This window comes from Aotus nancymaae, unplaced genomic scaffold (assembly GCF_030222135.1).
Source record: "Aotus nancymaae isolate 86718 unplaced genomic scaffold, 86718_ANA_hifiasm-v0.15.2.pri h1tg000102l, whole genome shotgun sequence".
Taxonomy (NCBI): domain Eukaryota; kingdom Metazoa; phylum Chordata; class Mammalia; order Primates; family Aotidae; genus Aotus; species Aotus nancymaae.
The window spans coordinates 1,709,829-1,730,237 of NW_026988517.1; the positions used below are offsets into that span (position 1 = coordinate 1,709,829).

Consider the following 20,409-nt stretch of genomic DNA (forward strand, 5'->3'; position numbering starts at 1 on the left):
AAAATAAAACTCTGCTTTCTAATTTATAAATTACATAATTTTTAAATTAAGCCCGACAAGCTATAGAACATGTGCCCAGCCCGTGGGACAGGCCAGGTAATAGGAGCTCCGAGGGAGGCTTGACTGTGAGCCAGGAGCCACCTCTGTGGTCTTCAGTGTCTTTACAGGGGACCTGTGTCTTTCTCTAGGTCTGAGACTTTCTGACCGATAAGGTAACTTCTGCTGTCTCTGATTTCCGTCAGAGCCTCAGGTTTCCTTTGCTCTTGGCCATCCCTCCATCTTCCCCAAGAAGCTCCCTGCATTGTGCCTCCTTCAGCCTCTGTATATACTTGGAACATTCTCAGTGGCTCCTTGGGGCTGGAGAGGCTGAGCAAGCAGAGGTTGAGGTGGAAATGGGAGTTCTGATCCTGCAGCTGTTCTTTATCTATGGTCCCACTCAGGAGACTGACCAGCAGAGAACTGTGTGCATCTGAAGAAAATCTAGAGTGACTGAGGCTGAGACCCAGTGACAGAACAGCAAGTGTTCAACTGTGTATTTTCAAATTGCATCAGACTTTTTTTTTGACAGGGTCTCACTCTGTTGCCCAGGCTGGAGTGTAGTGGTATGATCTCAGCTCACTGCAGCCTCCCACTCCTGGCTTCCTGAGTTCAAGTGATTATTATGCCTCAGCCTCCCAAGTAGCTTGGATTACAGGCATGCACCACCACGCCAGGCTAATTTTTGTATTTTTAGTAGGAATGAGGTTTCACCATGTTGCCCAGACTGCTCTCAAACTCCTGAGCTCAGGCAATCCGCCTGCCTTGGCCTCCCCAAGTACTGGGATTACAGGCATGAGCCACAACGCCTGGCTGCATCAAATTTTTAAAAGAACAATGTCAATGCCTTATTTATAACATGTTCTGCTATTCCTGGGTTTAAAAGTATTTGTCTTAAATTTCATTTACATTTCCTAAAGTCCATGATATCCTTGGGGGTTAGAAAGAAGCAGTTCTAAGATAGGTGAAGGGGGCTGGACAAAAGCCAGGAGCATGGAACAATTCACTGTGGAAGGAGGAGGTTTGAAAACCATAAGATGTGCATGCATGGAAAGTCTCTATTGTGTTCGCAAGCTGGGAAATGCCCAACTTTGTACATGAACACAGGCTTGGATAGGAAGATGTCCACGCTCTTGTGGATTCTAGCCACAGCTCTCATGGTGCACAGTAGAGTGATTATTTTGACTAACATGACTGTTTTACTTATAGCCAGGGATGCATTGAAACTCATCAGTTTCCTTTCTGATTTTCAGATGAGTGTGTTTCTCCAGTGAGTTCCTGCCTTGTCCCTGCATGACATCCTCTGTTCTTGGCTCCGCAGGTTCAGATTGAAGGTGGTGTGGTGTACAGCAACTACTGTGTGGGCCTGGAGGTGCAGGCCCAGGCCCCTGTCAGTGTGATCTCCGAGGGCACACACCTGTTCTTCTCTAGGACTGCTTCATTCCCCATTGTCCTCAGAGGGACCCAGTCCTTCGACCCTGACAACCCTGGGGCCAGTCTCAGGTGAGCACCACCCACACACAGAGCTGTGCAGCTCAGACTGTGCCTTCTGCAAATGCAGGCTCTGGAACATTGGAGGCTATTAGCAGTTTTAAATTTTAAGTGCATTTCATAAGTTTAACTGCTTTATTTAGGATCAAAATATAAGGGAATTGAGGAAAAGAGTGGAAGTAAAATGTAGGTCACTTTTGAAGGTGGTGTTTAAAGAGTGATCTGTTTTGGAATGTGGAGTTTGAGTATCACTATTATTAAATTCTTGGTTGGTGAGATGCTGTGGTGTGTAGGAGGCTTGGTTTCCATGGGTTACTCATTTCCAGGTGAGTAGATCTCCTGTTGCTGGAGGCTGCCCCAGTTCAGGCCTTGGTCCTCTTCTCCATCCACACCCCTTCCCACCTATGGCCTCAGCCAAGGTCCTGATGTGGATCCCTCCATGGTCTATGTGCAATAGCCTCAAACAGGGATTCTCTGTTTAGACCGCTCCCTGGACTCCAGGCTGCGAGTCCTGGCCTCCATCCAGCACCCCCTCTAAACAGCCTGGATACACCTCAGCCACGCACCTGCCTTCTGCACCCATGGAAGGGCCTTTCCAGTCGCTCAGGCCAAAATCTTCTTTCTCTTTTTTTTTTGATAGGGTCTCATCCTGTTGCCTAGGCTGCAGTGCAGTGGCTTGATCTCAGCTCACTGCAAACTCTGCCTCCTGGGTTCAAGCCATTCCCCTGCCTCAGCCTCCCAAGTAGCTGGGACTGCAGGTATGTGCCTCCATGCCTGGCTAATTTTTGTATTTTTAGTAGAGACAGGTTTCACCATGTTGGCCAGGCCCACCTTGGCCTCCCAAAGTGCTGGGATTACAGGCGTGAGCCAATGCACCCAAAAATTTTTAGCAGCATCTTTTACTTCTTCTTCTTCTTTTTTTTTTTTTTTTTTTTGGCCCTCCCTTAAACATGAGTTTCCCACCACCTCCCCCACTCCCCATACATCCTGGTTTGAGCTGCCAGGGACTTGGGCTCATCTCCCTAAGATCTCCTGGCCAGTCTTCACACTGCCATCCTCCCCTGCAGCCGTGTCTCCAAGGCAGGGATGGGTTCTTTTTCTAGTAGTATTGGTTTTTATTCTTTTTGATTTAGGGGATGTGAGTGCAGTTTTGTTACGTGGATATATTGGTGGTGTTAAAGTCTAGACTTTTAATGCAATCATTGCTGTACATTGTACCCATTAGGTAATTTCTCATTCCTCACCTGTTTCCCACCCTCCCTCCTTTTGGAGACAGATTCTTTTAAAAACAGAAGACCTTACTTACAGCTCGACCCTCTAGCGCCCCCTTTTCACTCAAGAGTAAAAGCCAAAGTCCTCACACTGCCGATGAGGCTGACGTGACCTCCCCTGACCCACTGCAGCTTCAGCTGTCCCTTTCTGCCTCCACAGCTCACTGCAAATGGGCCTTCCTGCCCCTCCTTGGACTTACCCAGCTTGTGTCTCTCTCAGCTCTTTACAGCAAGGGTTCCTTCTGCAGCTCGTCACTCAGTTCACCAAATGTCTGCCATCATCCCCTTCCTTTTACTCACTGCTCAAATATTCCCTTCCCAGTGAGGCCCGCCCTGAGACTCCAAAATGACAGATCCTGCCCTGATCTGATGGCCTCTTTCTTTACAGTAGTCACCCCTGACATCCAGCCGTTCCTCACTTACTGTGGTCACTGTTAACTGAGTGATCTAAGCTCTGGAGGGCAGGGCTCTTATGACACATCCCCTATGCCGGGCACATGGTAACTAGTCAGGGAATATTTACTTAAAAAGCAATAGATGAATTGCTCTGTTTTCCCAACCTCTGTGATCACACATATTTGCTGTATTACAAATGTAGGATTTGGTGTTTCTTGAGTTGAGAGGATGCAAAGGCTGCTTGGATTCACCAATTTGATCCATGCACATGCTCTGGAAAAGCCCTCAGCTGGCTGCAGCCTTCCCTGCACCCAACCTAAGGAGACAGAGGCTGTGTCTTTCTCATCTTCACATCCCCATGTTCTAGCATCCAGCACGATGCCCGAAAACAAGAGCTCTGTATGTGGCTGCTGAAATGAGCTGAATTTCCTCCCTGGGAGTACAGAATATTCCAGCTAAATCCCAGGGGCAGTTGTTCTGCACAGCCCGTGAGCCGGAAGCAGTGCTCCTGCTGAGCGAGGTGGTTCCTGAGTCATCACAGTGCCTCTTTATGCAGGCTCTGGAAACAGAGAGGTCTAGAATGAGGTGCCTGCACACCAGACAGGGAAATGCCTTTAAAAGATCAATAGCAGTTCAGATTTAGGTGGCACCTCTGAAAAGGGCTTATGGCTGCAGGATGGGGCCAGGTCTTCCTAGCCACAAACATTTCCATGGCAGCATTTCCTCCATACTGGAACTGCATGTTTGAATGTGCGTCCCTGCTAGAGTAAGACCAGTTCAAGGTTGGGGATGACGTTGTCTTCCCGCTTGACCTGGTTGGAGCAGCCATGTTTATTTCGCTGGGTGTGACAAGTGTTATATTGCAGAAACACTGTGAGACTGGGAGGAGAGATGCCTGAAGTTCGTCTCACAGACCCCTCACTAGCTGTGCTACTGGGAAGCTCTCTGAGGCCTCCCAAATGTATTTTCTTCCTAAACTTGGGCTCACGTGGCATTCTTGTCTGTCACATGGAGCTATTATGAGGGTAGGGTGCAGTGTTTGGGAAATACTTGAGGGCAGCACAGCTGTGTGACTTGGGAGGTGGCAGTGATGTGAGCAGAGGAGGTCACTGTGCACAGAGAAGGGGTAGGAAGCCTGGGGCAGCCAGAAATAAGGCTGCCTGGAGTCAGCCTCCATGAGTCAGGAGGGGCCTGAGCCCACCCCAGATGGTGGTGCTGCTGCCCTTTTGCCACCTCCCACCTTACGGGAGAAAATGTGGGAAGCAAATCTCTAGCCACATGTCCTCTATGGTCCCCCTCACCCAGGAAAAATCCATACAGTGACACAGAGTGGTCCTGACTCTGCCCGATGCTCCCCTCAGCCACTCCGATGACTTCTCCAACAGGTATCACTGGGAATGCACCACCGCCAGCTCCCCAGGACATCCCTGCTTCAGCTCCTCCACTGCACACCAACTAGATGCCGGGGGCTCCCACTGTTTCCTTTGAGGCACAGTGGCTCAGTGACAGCTATGATCAGTTCCTTGTGATGCTGAGGGTCTCCAGTGGTGGCCGGAACTCTTCTGAAGCCCAGGTGTTCCTGTCCCCCCATCCTGACTCAGCCTTCAGGTACCACCTGCCCTGCATTCAGCACAGCTCAGCTCACAAGTGTCTGCTCCCACCTGGTGCTAGCATCTGTGAAAGGAATCTGCTGTGCACAACAAGAAGTTTGGAGTTTGGCCATGTGGGATTCTCACTGCAAAGAAGGAGGAGAGGGTTGTTCATAAAGGGGCTGGGGAAGCGATCCCCATTCCCAGGCTGATGTCTGGGCAGCATCTGACAGCCAAGCACACTGGCTAAAGCTGGCAGAGCAGGGGGTTCCAAGTGGAACTTCAGTGGGAACCCTCCCATCACAGCATCTGTCCAAAAGATCCGGGACTGTCCTGGGGCTTGGGGCTAAAGCCAGGAGGCAAAGCCATAAAGTTCCCAGCCAGGGACTTCAGGGCCTCTGGCCAGGCCTTCCAGCCATCATAGGGCTGAGGGAACAGCAGTGTGGGCCCAGTTGTGATGTCTGAGACTGTGAAAGGTGCAGGGGCAAAGAAGTGCTGTGTCCCACACCCAGAACCCCTGTAGCACTGAGGCCAGAATAGCACCCATGGGTGAAGTGCAGCCCCTGGACACCAAACACAGGATACCAGGACCAAGCCAAGCACAGGGGTGGGCATGGGTTGCAGCTCTTTCCCAGCCTCCCCTCTAAGGGATTGGATCATTATGTAAGTGAGCAGCAGGGATGGAGCAGGAGCCCAGGCCCACCTGCTTTGGCCACTCTCCCGTGGGGGCTGCAAGCTGGCACCCACCCAGGAAGCAGTGCTGGGACTGACCGTCTGCCCATAGCCCTACATGTCACGTGGAAGACCCCAGGCAAGCTGAGTTGTTTCCATCATGAACAGTAGGGGCAAGGGGCCTGGGCAGTTACTATGGTTCTATTTGTGGGCTGGGTGGCTTGGGAAGGCTTCCTGGAGAAGGAAGAAAATCTGCTGTCCTTAGAGATCAGAAAGACTGCTTTGAAGGTCATGCCCCAGACTGGAATTCAGGGTTTCAAGATTAGAGCCATGAAGACAAGGCTCAGTAGATAAGAGTGGGCCATGCCATGGTGGACCCTAAGGTCACACAGCGCTGCCCAGGGGTCCCCACAGGCCCAGACCACTGACTGTTATTTGAGGCTTTGGGTATGTATTAAAAGTGAAGAAATGCCAGATACAAGTCTACAACAATTGGGCACAACTTAAATCATTAAATTTCACAAATTAAATACTTTTAATCCAAAAATGTAATGTATTATACACTTCTGCTACTCATGAGATAATTACAGAAATTATTTTAAAATATTATTTCTGCCAGGCACAGTGGCTCACGTCTGTAATCTCTGCACTTTGGGAGGCCGAGGCAGGCGGATCACGAGGTCAAGAGATCCAGACCATCCTGGCCAACATGGTGAAACCCTGTCTCTTCTAATAATACAAAAATTAGCCAGGTGTAGTGGCATGCTCCTGTGGTCCCAGCTACTTGGGAGGCTGAGGCAGAAGAATCGCTTGAACCCAGGAGGCAGATGTTGCAGTTAGCCAAGATCATGCCACTGCATTCCAGCCTGGGTGATAGAGCAAGACTCCAGCTTAAAAAAAAAAAAAAAATTATTTCGATATGTGCCAACACCGTCGGGTGAACCTCTTTTGATCCTGTTGGGAAGGTCTGGACCTGTGTGGATGATGTCCCCAGGAGGTCTTGGGCTGGAGGGACCTCTCTTTGCCTGTGTCCATCTGCACCCCTGTTATCCCACTCTGCACACACATGGATGGGCCCTTTCACACACACAGACCACCTGGGCCCAGTGCCAGGCAAGGATGCTGTGTGGCCTCTCCCACCATGGCCCCTCAGCCCTTGTGCTGGGAGCCACATGCTGAGGCCGTGGTCTGAGACTCATGGGATGTTCGCATGGGAGACACCAGGTGCCACACATACCCTGGAATGTCTACCAACCTGGCCTTTTTTTTTTTTTTTATACAGAGTTTTGCTCTTGTCGTCCAGGCTGGAGTGCAATGGCACGATCTCGGCTCACCACAACCTCTGCCTCCTGGGTTTAAGCGATTCTTCTGCCTCAGCTTCTGCAGTAGCTTGGATTTCAGGCATGCGCCACCACGCCCGGCTAATTTTGTATTTTTAGTAGAGATGGGGTTTCTCCATGTTGGTCAGGCTGATCTCGAACTCCCTACCTCAGGTGATCCGCCCACCTTGGCCTCCCAAAGTGCTGGCATTATAGGCGTGAGCCACCATGCCCAGCCCCAACCTTGCCTTTTAAAGCCTCCCTGAGTCCCACAGGAAATAAATCTGTGAAATCTCAACCCACCCCTGTGATATCATGAAAAACCATAAAAGTGCACTCTAGAAAGTGCTGGGTCAGCAAAGAGGCTAGAGAGCTTGAAAGCAGGCAGCCATGGAAAGCAGGCCCAAAGGAAGTGGGCACCAGCCTGTGGGCGTGGGATGTGTGTTGCCCATCACCCACAACCCTGCGCAGGGGGGAGGTGGGGCAAGGCAGTGGAGATTTCTTTCTCTGTCAGCATCTGAGGCCGTGTGAGAATGGCAAAGGTGGATGGCCACAGGGAGGGTTTAGGAGGGGATGGGTTTGTGGCTGGTGGAAGCCAGCCCTGAGGTGGGGCAGTGAGAAGAAGCCACGTGGTGGCAGCTGCTCTAGTGTGGCGAGCTGGGCCGGAGCCCAGGCTTGGAGACAGAGGGACCTTGGCCAGGCCCGGCTCTGCCCTCACTGCTGTGTGACTCGGACAGGCTGCGCAGCCTCTCTGAACTCTGTAGAGTGGCAGTGTGCTTGCCTCACTGGATCTCGTGGATGTTCAAGCAGATCACGCTAGTGTCGAGAGTGGCACAGTGTTGGCCACTCCGTATGTGCCGTCATATGTGCTGTGACATTGCTATTCAGTTCCCTTAATAAAGATCCAAAGTAGGGTGATTTAAATATGCCTGACACGAATTAATGTGACCAAATAACCCTCACATTATTTTCCTAAGATCTCAAACCAGGATACATGTTTCAGATTCCTCCACATCTCCTGGGTCAGCTTTAAAGACACCTTTGTCAACTGGAATGACGAACTCTCTCTTCAAGCTATAAGTGAGGACTGTGGTGAAATGCCGAATCTGTCTTATTCCTGGGATCTCTTTTTAGTTAATGCAACAGATAAGAATAGGATAGAAGGTAAAAAGACTGAAGACTTTATTTCATTGTCTGAAGAAAAAACTCAGGGTTATTGTAAGATTTCTAAAATGTTGCAAAATACAATTGGCGTGACCCAGTGTGTCTGATCTGCCTGGTGAAGGGTCCATCATGCTTCCCCAGTCCTCTTGCCTCTACAATCCATGTCAACACTTGTGAGGCACCAGCAGAAGAGGTGACACACTCGAGGGCTGCCTCTGACCTCAGCATGATATGGGAGGCTGCGCCCAACATCCGTGTAGGCAGTTTTATTGAGCTAAAGCCACAGTTCAGAAGGACCTGAGACGTGATGCACTGCCCAGAGGGCTGTGTCCCTCATCCCCTCACCTGTCTTTTGGGGCAGCTGCATGGTGAGGAACGAGTGGAGGAACCAGGGCAGAAGGTTCCAGTCCTTGATTCCACACTACCAGCTGGTGGCTTTAAGCAGCTCAAGATTTAATTTTCTTGAGTGAAAGATGAAGATCTAACAACTTCACAGAGTGGTGTCAGGGCTAGATGGAATGTGTGGAGCGTGCCGGGCACTGGTGAAGGACACTGGGTACTGCAGAACACAAATGTTTGAACCAGTCATGAGACTGAGTTCTCACTTGGTGTTATTTGTGATCAGAGAGGTAGCTCTCAATGGCAAGCAGAGGAGCTTTATTTCTGAGCTGGAGAGACAGCTCCTACAACAGAGCTGGTGCCAAGCCCCGGCTGACCTGCACGTTTCTTAAAGATCCCCTCCATGAGGCCATACAAAGCTTCCACAAGTAGAGCTGTGGGTACAGCTGGCCTCAGCGTCTACAGGGACATGAAGACATACAGGGTGATTGTGCCCTTCTTGGCAAGAGAGGCATTCCAAATTCTTTTAGGTAAATTGAGTTTTTCTGAATCAGAGTCCATGCTGAATAGATGAGAGGAAACTGCAGGGAAAACACATCCAGTGGTTAGACTTTCAGCAAAGTGAATCATGGCCCTTAGATTGATGTGTCTCAAAAAATTGGGCTCTCCCATGGTTACAGGGAAAAGTTTACTTTATTGAGATGTCATTTATATGCTTGTGGCATTTTTTCTTTGCTCTTGATCCTTCATCATAAATTCTAACAGCAATTTTGAAAACTGTTATACAAGCTACTTGTTGTATTAGTCCCTTCTTGCACAGCTATAAGGGAATACCTGGGCTGGGTAGTTTATAAAGAAAAGTGGTTTATTTTGGCTTATGGTTCTGCAGACTGTACAGGAAGCATGGTGCTAGCATCTGTCTCTGATGAGGCCTCAGGAAGCTTTTACTCATGGAGGAGTGCAAAAGGGAGCAGATGCATCACATGGTGAGAGAGGGAGCGAGGCGGCAGGGCAGATGCCACACTCCTTTAAATCTCCTACGAACTCAGAGCAAGAGCTCACTCATTACAGCAAGGAGGGCACTAAGGAGTCATTGGTGAGGGATCCGCCCCCATGACCTAAACACCTCCCACCAGACTCCCCTCCAACACTGGGGACTATGTTTCAACATGAGACTTGGAGGGGCAAAACATCCAAACCATATCACTTACTGACGGACAAGGGAGTGAGGATTAAGAGAAACCCTATGCACCCCAAGTTGTTTCTAGAACAACTATGAATAAGCCAAGCCTGGGAATGCATAGGATTCAGCAGACCCCACCTTGACTTGGAAGAGCAAACGCCAGGTGCAATCACTGTGAACCCTACCTTCTACTTCCATATGTGTGTTTCCTGCTGTTGGCCAACACACCAACACAGAACACGCCAACACCACGTTCTGTGCCCTCAGTCTCCTTAAGTGTAGGTTTTCAAATTCACAACAAATTTGTTGAAAACAGAGCATCCTTTTATAGTCTGTAGACTTTTTTAAGCAAATGTTTTCTATTTTTGCTACAAAATTCTAACACTGCCAAATGTTTGTTTAAGTTCCCTTCTGCAGAATAGTGGGGCTGCTGGGCTCACTGGGACTCGGTGCCATTTTGATATCATCACGGTCAAACCTGCTGTCCACTGAGCCCAGCACTGCAGATCCTGATGCCACGACCACACCATTCTCATGGGAACCTTCACCCATGACCCTTAGCCAGTCTGCCCCTTCAGCCCCAAGGGGAACTCCCACAGAGCCCATGACTAGAGTCTACTGGATTCCTGCTGTGGGGGACTCTGCAGTCCCAGGGAAGACTCCAGAGGAAGGTTCGCTAGACCGAGAGCCAGGGCCACAGAGCAAGGGATCCCTGATGACTGACCCCTCGGAGAGAAGTCAGCCCACCCTCACCCTCACTTCTCTGGTAAGTGCCACTGTTCCTGCATGTCCTCCCCCTTGTCTGGGCACCAAAGTTACCTTTGGAAGCAGTGAATCTGGTGGTAAAGTGTGAGATCACATCAACATGGGCCTTTAAGTCAGAGAGTGCCAGGTCCACACCTACCACTTGCTGACTGTGTGGTAATCATGGAGTTTCGGATTCCTCATCTCTGGACTGGGAAAATGACAAAGCCACAGCAGGTTCTGAGGCTGCAGTGAGGTCAGTGAGGTCCCGTGTATGCAGTGTCTATGCTACAGTAGCCATTTGTTCCACTCCGGCTTCCTCATCCTTCTCCCCCGCCCTGGCATCAACTGCTTCACTTTATCCTTGGGTTTCAGGTGGACAGAAACCATTCTGGTACTTAAAAAATGGAGAGAAAAGGCAGTGGTGAGAAAAGCTCTGGCCTGGCACCTGTCTCTCTGTCACTGTCCCCAGCTGGTGACCCCGTTTGATTTTGCTGCTTACTCTTGGGTGCTGGCGCTCTAATGGCCTACATGCTCTTGTCAATGCCACTGTGCTTCCGGCCTCCCAGACGTGGCTTGTCTGGCTAGAGGGACCGCTGTGAGCTCCTTAGCTTCTGGGAGAGGAGGGCTGAGGGGACAGGAAGTGACATTTGCAGCAGGACATTCTTATGTCCATTTCTCTCCTTCTAAAAGAAAAGAGCAAGACGTCTTCTCTAAAAGGACGGTAAAAGACTTGCTTGAAGAGAGGATGGGATGCTGGGTGTGGAGGCAGAAAGCCACATGTGAGCCTTGGCCTCGTCTTACTCACTGAGTTATTCTCAGTATCTGTGCTTCTGTGTCTTCTGCTCTGAGCTCTTCCAGGAAAGCTTCCATGGCCGGCTTATGCTGTGTGCTGGGATAGATCACAGTCCCTGGCACATTGGCACTCAGTGAGCACATTGTAGAATGAATTGATGATCAGCAAATGACTTATTCAGCTACTGAATGAACAGATGGATGATCAGCGAGTGACTGATTTATCTGTGTAGGGAAGAGACGGATGTCTAGTGAATGAGTTATCTGTCAAACAAGTAGGTAAATGATTCATTTGTTGAATGAATGGATAAATGGCTGATGAGTGGATGATTTATCTATCAAGGGAATAATGGATGATGAATGAACGATTTGATTTGCAGTAGTGTTTCCTACAGCAGTCCTCCCCAGCTGCCTTCAACTCCTCGGCTTCTCCAGCCCGTCCCACATTCTTTCCTGTGTGTTATGCTGTTCTTGGAGGAGATGGTCAGTCAGGGGAGAGAAAAACAAAGAAGATGCTCCCAGGTCCTAGAGACAAGAGGCATGGCAGGCCACACAGGGCCATGTGGGGAAGCCACAGGGAGGTCAGGAGGCAGCAGACAGGAGCAAGGGGAGCACTTAGACCAAGGTCTTTCTTGGGGTTTCCATGGGAAGGAAAGGCAAGGCCAAGGCAGGGCTGGGTGAATAGTTTAGAATCAGCTAGTTTAATTTCAGCAGATCCTGGGCCTAAGGGTGGTCTCTAGTTGCCCAGGATAATTTGTCAGAGGTGGTTCTGGATTTGTCAGTTTGTGAACCAAAGACACATTGCAGGCTGGGCCTTTTGTGGTCTCTAAGAGTTGGCTATCCCCAGTCCCAGGAGAAGGCGTCAGAGCACTCTCTCCTTAGCCAGAAGACTTTTGTTTCACTTTGTTTTTCAGTATCACTTTGTTTTTCAGCTCTGTGTTGGAAGTAAGGATTTCTTAACATAAATTTACAGACCAAATTTAGGTCACAGTCCCAGAGCAGTATCAGGGTTAGTGATGTTACAAAAATCATTCACGAGCATGGTATTTGTTTGTAATTATCAGTATCAGTACAATCAATTCCTATGAATACCTGAACTCAAGATTTATAAGGGAGTAAACAGACACAAAATAAATACAATATAGTAAAAACTTAATACATACCTTTTCTTGTCCCATCTTTTGCATGAGTGAGTATGGCACAGACTCAGCTTGTCTGAGTAAATGGAGTCTTGCTTAAAAACTGCTCCTTCTCTTGGATTTTCTGTCCACGCATAGGACCAACCTTATCTGTTAAGAGTATTTGTTAAAATTACTGCCTCCAGGGCCCACCTAATATCTACTGACTCAAAATCGTGGGGAGAAGATGGAGCCCAGAATTTGCTTGTAGACAAGATTCCTGGCGATTGCGCTGCAAGTGTCCATAGACCACATCCTGAGAAGCACTAATCTCCAAAATTAAACCCCAGTCCTTGGCATTGGGTTTCAGGTTGAGAATGTTGTTATGAAGATACATAGGGCACACCTGGGCATCGATCTTTCTGTGTGGTTCCCATGATGGTACCTGTGGCCCTCACCATCTGGCCATCACCTGCACTCTGAGCCTGATCTGAAGGTCTCTTCACCACAGCCCTGCACCCCTGTTACATGAAGGAATTCCTGGGTCCCCCAAGCAGGTCTTAGGTCTTTTAATGAAAGAGTCCCCTCTGTCAGAATTCTTCTTCACCGTTTTTCTAGGCCTGTTAAGTTTCTATTTATCATTTAGGAACTGGTCAAAATATAACCCCAAGCTTTGACAGTCCATTGCAGAGTTTGATTTTACTCCCTGGGCTCCCTGTGGCCCGGAGCCTGGCCCGTTTTTCATCACTTGTCACAGTTTTAGTCATCCAGGAGATGCTGTCTGCATGTGAAGAAGCATCTCTGTAACCCACACGTCCAAGATGACCCTCTTCTGACATGTTCCTTCACAGTCACGGTTTCCACTGAAATCACAGATGGCGAAGGCTCGAAGGTCCAGCCGTACACTGTGGTGGTGACTGTGCTGCCCTGCTACCATGGAAATGACTGTCTGGGTGAGAACCTGTGAGTAACACAATGCCACACAGACATCCTAGACATTGTTTGTATTTCCTCCAGAGTTGACTCTCGCTCAAGTTGTTAACAGCTGTCAAAAACATGTCAGAAACTCATCTTCTCAAGATGGAGCAAAGAAAAAAGTTCTGGTGCTATCACTGCAGTCCTGCTAACTCATATTTGCAGGTCCTTCAGAGCCTATAAAGCCACTTTCTTCTTTTTTTTGAGACAGAGTCTCACTCTGTCACCCAGACTGGAGTGCAGTGGTGCAATCTTGGCTCACTGCAACCTCTGCCTCCCAGGTTCAAGCGATTCTCTTGCCTCAGTCCCCTGAGTAGCTGGGATTACAGGTGCATGCCACCACACTTGGCCAATTTTTGTATTTTTAATAGAGATGGGGTTTCATCATGTTGGTCAGGCTGGTCTCAAACTCCTGACCTCATGATGCACCCGCTTCAGCCTTCCAAAGTGCTGGGATTACAGATGTGAGCCACTGCACTCGACCTCACTTTCTTCTTTTTTAAAAACAACTGACACAAGAACACAAAATCAAACACCGCATGTTCTCACTCATAGGCGGGTGTTGAACAATGAGAACACAAGGACACAGGGAGGGGAGCACTACACACTGGGGTCTGTTGGGGGGAAATAGGGGAGGGACAGTGGGGAGTGGGGAGTTGGGGAGAGATAGCATGGGGAGAAATGCCACATATAGGTGAAGGGGAGGAAGGCAGCAAATCACACTACCACATATGCACCTATGTAACAACCTTGCATGTTCTTCACATGTACCCCAAAACCTAAAATGCAATAAAAATAAATAAAAAAGAAAAACAAAAAAAATCTTTTTTTTTTTTGCCCCAAGAGGGCCAGCCAGCTCAGCTCCCATACATGGCTGTGGTCTCTCTAGCTGGCTGACATGTATCACAAATGACTGCTGCTGGATTATAAAAAAGAGAATCACCAAGTCAGTCATTGTTACAGATAATTCGCTAATGTTTAAGTAAAAATTATATAAAACAATCTGATTTTATCTTGTTAACAATGATATCCTGGAGAGTTAAGTTCATGACTGTGTGCAACTTCTGAAGAAATTACCATGTATTCAAATGTTATTGTCTTTGCTCACAGCATTTCTGCACCTGCTATCTTATAATTGTCAATAGAGAATATTCACATCTGCAAAGAATGTATCTTATTTCATTACAATTATAAGATACTTCACTGGATGTAATTTTTTTCTCCTTCTGTCATTCTTCCTGACCCCTTTTAAAAATTTTTGCTTTGCTCTGTGCCCTTTTTCCATCAGCCCTCGTGTCAGTTCCCTGGTGGGGTGTGCTGGGGACGTGCAGGGGGCACACTGAGGAGAGATGCTGGAAGCAAATTGGAGAATGAAAACTGGAGACCACAGTCATGGTCTCTCTACAGAAGGTCTGGCCTCCAGTTGGTCTCTTGGCCAAAACACAGGGGATGCACTGTTTCTACATAGGCAAGCTGTAACTTTAACCCAAACAAGCTAATTTTCCTCTCCTTGCATTTTCTTTTTGTTTTGTTATTGTTTCTCCTCGTCAGGAAGAAATGACTGGTTCTGTTCTTATGTTAAGGGACCTTGTGAGCTTCTCTAGTAAGGTAAGTGCAATTTTTCCCAAGAATGTTTTCCTGCTATTTTGTATAGTTTGGAAGGACATGATCAGTTCTTGAAAAATATACTGTCCAGAATCATATTTTGACACTTAGGTTAGAAGTGTAATTTTCCCTTAAGAATTCATCTGAATAGCAAAGCCCATCTCAGAAATTTTGAACATAGGAATTTGGAATCCCAAAGTAGAAATGGATGAAAACACACACTATCCACGCTGTGAATAATTTTGGTGAGGGGGCTTGTTCTTTATTGGTAACACATGGCATTGGGTTTTCCCTTCATCACACCTTCTTTTCTTCTTGAGTCTCTGGCACACTTTCCTCTCCGATGGCTGATGCTCGCCCCTGCATTGCTACTTGAGAGATGAGAAGAGCACGCATCATTCTCTCATCTACCTCCAGTCTGTGAATCTAACTATGACCATGCTCTGTCACCATAGAAGGAATCTCCAGCCCCCACGTGGGCTCCTCCCTTGATTTGTGTGGGGCTCCCCTCCAGGCCCCCTCAGTGCCCCTCATCTCAGTCTGAGTGATGGGTCCCTCAGCATTGGGCAGTGCCCAGTTTGTGTGGCTGCAGGCAGCACAGTCTTGCTCCTGCCCACCTTGCCTTCTCCAGAGTTCATCTCCTTTCATTTTCCACTCTTTGCTGCTGCTTCCATTTCTCTCTCTCTCTCTGCTGAATGATCCCACACATGCTTAGAATCTCACTTATTTCTTTAAAAAGATCCCTCCAGTGAAATCAAACCCGCTTCCAGTTGCCACCTAACTTTTATGTTCCTCTCCAGGGCAAAGCATTTAAAAAGTGAGTTCTGAGCCTGCTGTGGCCTATCCTTGCTGCCTCTTGTGTATGTGTTTTTTCTAAGAGATGAGGTCTCACTGTGTTGATTAGGCTGCCTCAAACTCCTGGACTCAAGCTGTCCTCCCTACCTTGGCCTTTCGAGAAGGTGGGTCCACAGGTGCACATCACCACACCCAACTTCTCATACATTTTAGACCATCAAACTCTGGTTTCCATCTCCATCTCCACACTGACACTGCTCCTGCCAAAGTTACAGCAGATCTCCATCTGGCCAAATCCACTGGACACCCTCTGCTCCCCATTCTCTCCCTCCCAGGCACCTTCTGTGGGACTCACCCTGCTTTAGGGGACACACTCTTCTCTTGGCTTCATGACACAGTCTCTTGGTTGGCCTTGTTGACTGACCCCTGTTGGCTCCTCCCATCTATAGTTATGTGGTCAGTGCTTCAGGGCTTTCTCTTGGGCCTCCTAGATTCTCTGTCCACACCTCCTCCCTGTGTGGTCTCATCCACTCCTTCCACTTTACATTCATCTGATAGGGACTCTACATCCTACACCTCCAACCCAAATCTGACTCAAGCACTCCAGATGCACGCGTATAACTACATGTTCTCATTTCCACATGGGCCGAAACTGCGCAGACCCGGCATGAAAGAGTGGGCTCCTCCCCCGGCCACTTCCAACCAAACCACGTTGTTCCTCATACTTTCCCCAGCCCGGGACAGGGCAGCACCCATGCAGAATCCCATGTTAAAGCCCAGGTGTCACCAGAGTCCTTTTCTCCCCTCATCCATTCACTTACAATTAAGTCCTGTCTGTTCTTCCTCAAACACACAGCTAGAATCATCCTACCCCTCCTACCTCTACTGCTCCCACCCGAAACCAAGCAAATGTCAATTCTCGTCCAGGCTGGCAGTTTCTCTGACTGTCCTGTCCTCCCTGCCTCCTCTCAGGCCACCTTAGAATACATGCTACACACAGCAGCCGAGGGTCACCATAAAAGCCTGAATCAGTGAGTGCCGCTCTCCTGTTCAACACTCGCCATGGCTGCTCATTGCCTGTGGAATAGAAACCAAACATCTTACGTGGCTGCAGTGTCTGGCTCCTTCGTTCCTTCTGTCCTCTTCTCCTGGCTTTCCTCCCCCTTCCTAGCCATCCTCCAGGGGTACTGGCTTGCTCCTTTTCCTGCTATGCCCTCCCCTCAGCTTCTCAAGTAGCTGACCTTTCATGGACTCTCAGCACAGATGCTACTTTCTTAGAGACATTGTCCTAGATGCACCCTCTGAAGTCATCCTCTCTTCCTGTTATGCTCTGTCTCCTTCAATATTTTCACAACAGCAACTATCTCATTTATTTCTTTATTGCTGCTCTCTCCTCGCTAGAATGTAAATTCCCTAATACCAGGGACCTTCCTTTCACCACAAAAATACCATAGGTGTGACACATGGCAGGAGCTCAGAAGAGACAGGGAATGGATACAGGAACAGTGGCTGGGTGGCCCTGTCCTCCTCCCATCCCTCCTGCCTGAGTCTCCCCTCCTCATCTCGGGCCACTCTACTCCAACCACCTCCAGCCGAGGTGGGAGGGCATCATCATTCTCCTCTCTTCTGATGAGCTGTTTTCATAAACAACACACCTGGTCATGCCATCTGTTTGATCAGAACACTTGATGGCTCTCTAGTAGTTTGAGGACAAAATCCAATAGTTCTTTGTATTATGTGAGGACTTCACCCTTTTCCACCTGACTCTCTGTACCTCATTGCACACACAACCCAACACAGGCAGCTTCCCTGTGCGGGCATTCGGGATGCCCCTTCTGTCCTTCAAATGGTATGTTTTCCCATAACTGGAGCAGGTTCTTGTCCTGGAAAAAATATTACTTTCTCCTCAAGGGTAGATTCAAATGCCACCTTCTTTGTGAAATCTTCACTGACGTCTGAAGGCAGAGTTCATTTTGTTGGAGACAAATTTGTTTATGACTTTGTTTTACCACTTCAACACCTTTGATTTATAATTTCTTTTTGTACATCTGTCTTCCAGCTTTAGGCTACTTAGCCTCCTAAGATACAAAGTGTATTAGTTAAAATAAAGTCAGTTGCTTTGACAGATAATCCTGAAATCCCAGAAGCTGAATTCAACAGGTGTTTTTTCTTCGTTCGCACACATTCCATAGCAGGTGTTCAGTGGGTGGTCTCCCTCATGGTGACTCAGGGACTCTGGCTCTGTCCATCTTAACACCTCCACTCTGTGGCTTCCTAAGTCAGGGGAATAGCGCATGGAGAAGGTATGCTGCCGGCCAGTCATGTGGTCCTCAGGTGCACACCTCGCTGCACTCACCTTCCTCTGGTGAGCATCACATGGCCTCACCTGGACTCGAGGGACCTTGGAAATGGAATTACTTCCCAGCGATGACCCTACATGAGGCTCTGGAGTGTGAATCTGGTAGAGATCAAGTCATTGCTGCCACCGTCCCTCTCATGAGCATCTCTGCACCCCAGGGTCTGCCACAATTCTTAGTTCAGAGTGGGAGAGAAAACTGAACATGATTGTCCTCTTAAAGTGACCATCTCTAATATTTTTGGTCAAAAATGTTGGTATTGTGAAAGTGAGCATAATATATTCTTTAAAGCACTTGTTTAATTTTAAAGACTATTCTTTCATTCTAAGTCCTAATATCCATGGTAAGCTACCTCATGTAAAGGGCCTTTAATAGTAGTTTAAATGCATTTCCAAGCTAGTTTAACCTTACTGTTGGTGAAAGAACTAGATTTTAAAAGGTATATCTAAGCCATTAGATATCATTGTGATTAAATAAGCATGGCCAACAGAAAATAGAATCTCAATTCCATTTCATGAACACCCATTTATTTAGCAATTGCTAGGAGCTGCTAACGTACAAAGAAGAAAAACATTAGTCTGTGTCTTTTAAGCATTCAGGAATGAAGTTGCAAACATATATGCTTCCACAAATATGCTTAGTTCTATGATTAGGAGAATGACAAAATTCTGCATAAACCCCAGCAGTGATGCAGCTGACTTTGTCTCGTGGACATTTGAGGTTGGTTTTAGAAGATACGTAGTAAAGAATCATAGTTTTGTTAGATGTGATAATGGCATTGTGGGCATGGTTCAGAAAGAGTCCATATCTATCAGCACTACACACTAAAGTGTTCATAGATAAAAGTAATATCTGAGATTTGCTTTCTGCTTTTAAATATTTGTTTAAAGTTGAGTAGAGAATAGAAGAAAAAATATTCCAGTGAATAATTGTTAATGTTGGATGACAGGCATATTATACTACCATACTATCCTCTCTACTTTTGTGTAAGGTTGAAAGGGGATTATATTAAGAATTCAGAAAAAGAGAGAGAAGTCTAAGCATGTCTGTAGTCCCGGTACTTGGGAAGCTGAGGTGGCAGGATCGTGTAAGCCCAGGAGTTCAAGTCTGCAGTGAGCTGTGCTTCTGCTACTGCACCCCAACCTGGGTGATAGAGTGAGACCCCCATCTCTAAACAAAAAGGGAGAGAGAGAGGGAGGGAAGGAGAGAGACAGAGAGAAAGGAGAGGGGAGAGGAGGAGAGGAGAGAGGAGAGGAGAAGAGAAGAGAGGAAAAGAAAAGAAGAAAGAGAGAAATTTGGGATTGGATTTTGCCAGTCTAAGTGAGGGTAAAGGTACTGCAGGCAGGGGAATCTGTAAGTCATCAAGAAAAAGCCTCAATTCTTTTGGAACAATAAAAGATTCAGAGTGCCTTGAGAATAGAATGCACTTAGGTAATGGGGAGGGAGAAGGCTGTGGGAGGAAGTGGAAGCCAATTTGTGAAGGGATTTGCAAAGTGGTTGTTGGGGTTTAAACCAAGTAACATCTGAGAGCATAGAGACCATTTATTTTTATTTGATCAAGAGGATGAGTATCAGAAAGCAACTTGTTACTTAGGAAGTTAGTCAATGATCACCTATTAAGACCAAACCTGGACTTAAATCTAGTTCTCTCTGACCATAGTTCAGTCATTTTAATTCCTTATAATAATAAAAGATGCAAGTATATATGCATCATACACCATGAAGCATTTTATTTACATCTTTTCTCTTTGTGCAGCTAAGTTTTATGAGTGCAGTTCTCATCCTCAAGTACACCCGGGCGCTCCTTGCTCAAGGCCAGTTCTCAGGGCCATTTGTGGTTGAGAAAGGAGTGAGGCTTGAGCTCATCGGTCTCATATCCAGAGTCTGGGAAGTCTCTGAGCAAGAAAACTCAAAGGATGAAGGTTATCTATGTGAGGAAGGAATTACGGTCATCTCAGATTTATTGTTGGTAAATCACACTTTTTCTCCATCCATAAAAATACTGGTTTCCTCTCCCAGGATGTTAACCTGTATTTGTAATTACTTCTCAAAACCAAAAACAGAATCAGTTTCTGAAGTACTGTGTGTATTTTTCTGGGTGGAGTTTGGTATTTGGAGACTTTCATTTTGAATTTTAAGTATTTCATGGTAACATTGTAATGTTTCCAGTGAAACCTTTCTTCTGTTTTTTCCTTTTTTATGTTGGTAGATTTTCATTTGGGAAACTTGGGATGTTTGACTCAGAAACATTATTTCTTAGGATACTTTCTGCTTTTTGAGGAATGATGTAAAGTAATGCAAATAATTTATTGCATGCAGTAATTTTAAATGTAGCCCTGCTGATGAGGCACAGTGGCTCATGCCTGTAATCCCAGCACTTTTGGAGTCCAAGGCAGGTGGATCACAAAGTCAAGAGATCAAGACCATCCTGGCTAACATGGTGAAATCCTGTCTCTACTAAAAATACAAAAATTAGTCAGGTGTGGTGGTGCGTGCTTGTAGTCTCAGCTACTCGAGAGGCTGAGATGGAAGAATCACTTGAACCAGGAGGTGGCCATTA

The 20,409-nt window shown here is 47.4% G+C and overlaps 1 protein-coding gene across 1 annotated transcript in view; it reads left to right on the forward strand.

Annotated features, from left to right (window-relative positions):
* Window positions 1–20,409, forward strand: part of LOC135272013 (polycystin-1-like protein 1) — a 52,755-nt gene that overhangs the window by 19,956 nt on the left and 12,390 nt on the right. The window contains 7 exon segments of the mRNA XM_064370137.1: window positions 1,358–1,539; window positions 4,580–4,658; window positions 4,660–4,802; window positions 7,778–7,938; window positions 9,865–10,226; window positions 14,644–14,700; window positions 19,606–19,818. Of these exon segments, the coding sequence (XP_064226207.1) occupies window positions 1,358–1,539; window positions 4,580–4,658; window positions 4,660–4,802; window positions 7,778–7,938; window positions 9,865–10,226; window positions 14,644–14,700; window positions 19,606–19,818 (1,197 nt within the window).